Source organism: Colobus angolensis, unplaced genomic scaffold (genome assembly GCF_000951035.1).
Source record: "Colobus angolensis palliatus isolate OR3802 unplaced genomic scaffold, Cang.pa_1.0 Scaffold142, whole genome shotgun sequence".
Taxonomy (NCBI): Eukaryota; Metazoa; Chordata; class Mammalia; order Primates; family Cercopithecidae; genus Colobus; species Colobus angolensis.
Genome location: NW_012114511.1, coordinates 2,986,139 through 2,987,539, shown reverse-complemented (window position 1 = coordinate 2,987,539; position 1,401 = coordinate 2,986,139). Strand labels below are relative to the sequence as shown.

Sequence of the window (1,401 nt, the reverse complement as noted above, 5' to 3'; positions counted from 1 at the left end):
AAACCATCATTCTCAGCAAACTATTGCAAGAACAGAAAAGCAAATACCGCATGTTCTCACTCATAGGTGGGAATTGAACAATGAGATCGCTTGGACACAGGAAGGGGAACATCACACACTGGGTCCTATTGTGGGGAGGGGGAGGGGAGAGGGATAGCATTAGGAGATATACCTAATGTAAATGACGATTTAATGGGTACAGCACACCAACATGGCACATGTATACATATGCAACAAACCTGCACATTGTGCACATGTACCCTAGAACTTAAAGTATAATAATAAAAAAGAAATGGTGTGATTCTGAGCAAGCTGGTAAACAGCCTGTACCCTGATGGCTCCACGCCAGTGAACCTGCCCGAGAACCTGCCTTCCATGGTCTTCAAGCAGATGGGGCAGGTGGCTCAGTTCCTGAAGGCAGCTGAGGACTATGGGGTCACCAAGACTGACATGTTCCAGACTGTTGACCTCTTTGAAAGCAAAGACATGGCAGCAGTTCAGAGGACCCTGATGGCTTTGGGCAGCTTGGCAGTGACCAAGAATGATGGGCACTACCATGGAGATGCCAACCGGTTTATGAAGAAAGCACAGGAGCATAAGAGGGAATTCACAGACAGCCAGCTGCAGGAAGAAAAGCATATCATTGGCCTTCAGAAGGGCAGCAACAGAGGGGCCTCCCAGGCTGGCATGACATGCTACAGACGACCTTGGCAGATCAACAGCCCTGCCCTCCCCCAGCTCCTTGGCTGCAGCCATCTCGCTTAGCCTGCTTCACACATACCCATGTGGTACCTTTAGCTCTGGCCAAGCTTTAAGGCTCTGTCACTGAGCAATGGTAACTGCACATGGGCAGCTCTTCCCCAGTGCCCCCAGCCTCAGCCCAACTTCTTACCCAAAAGCATCACTGCCCTGGCCCCTCCCTCCTGGCTACCCCTGCCACCTCTACTGTCTCCCCGCCCTGCACCTCCTCTCCCCACCCCCCTGGGCTAAGCAGGGGAAAAGTGGGCTGGGGGTAGCCTGGATGTGGGGCAAGTCCACTGTTCTCCTTGACGGCAAAAGCCCATTGAAGAAGACCTAGCCCAGCCTCCCCCTATCTTTTCCTGGAATATTTTTGGGATTGGAACTCAAAAAGGAAAAAAAGAAAATTACATCAATGTTTTCTCAAAAAAAAAAGAAGGCCGAGGCGGAGCCCAGGAGTTCAAGACCAGCCTGGCCAACGTGGTGAAACCTTGTCTCTACAAAAAAATACAAATTTTTGTATTTAGCTGGTGTGTGGTGGCGCCACCTGTAGTCCCAGCTACTGGGAGGCTGACGCATGAGAATTGCTTGAACCTGGGAGGCAGAGGTTGCCGTGAGCTGAGATTGCACCACTGCACTGCAGCCTGGATGACAGAGTGAGAC

The 1,401-nt window shown here is 51.2% G+C and overlaps 1 protein-coding gene across 1 annotated transcript in view; it reads left to right on the top strand.

Moving 5' to 3' along the window:
* The window catches only part of LOC105507019 (transgelin-like), a 7,230-nt gene extending 6,465 nt beyond the window's left edge, over nucleotides 1-765 (top strand). Inside the window, 1 exon segment of the mRNA XM_011935361.1 lies at nucleotides 275-765. Within this exon segment, the coding sequence (XP_011790751.1) occupies nucleotides 275-765 (491 nt within the window).
* Nucleotides 766-1,401: the final 636 nt, after the last annotated feature.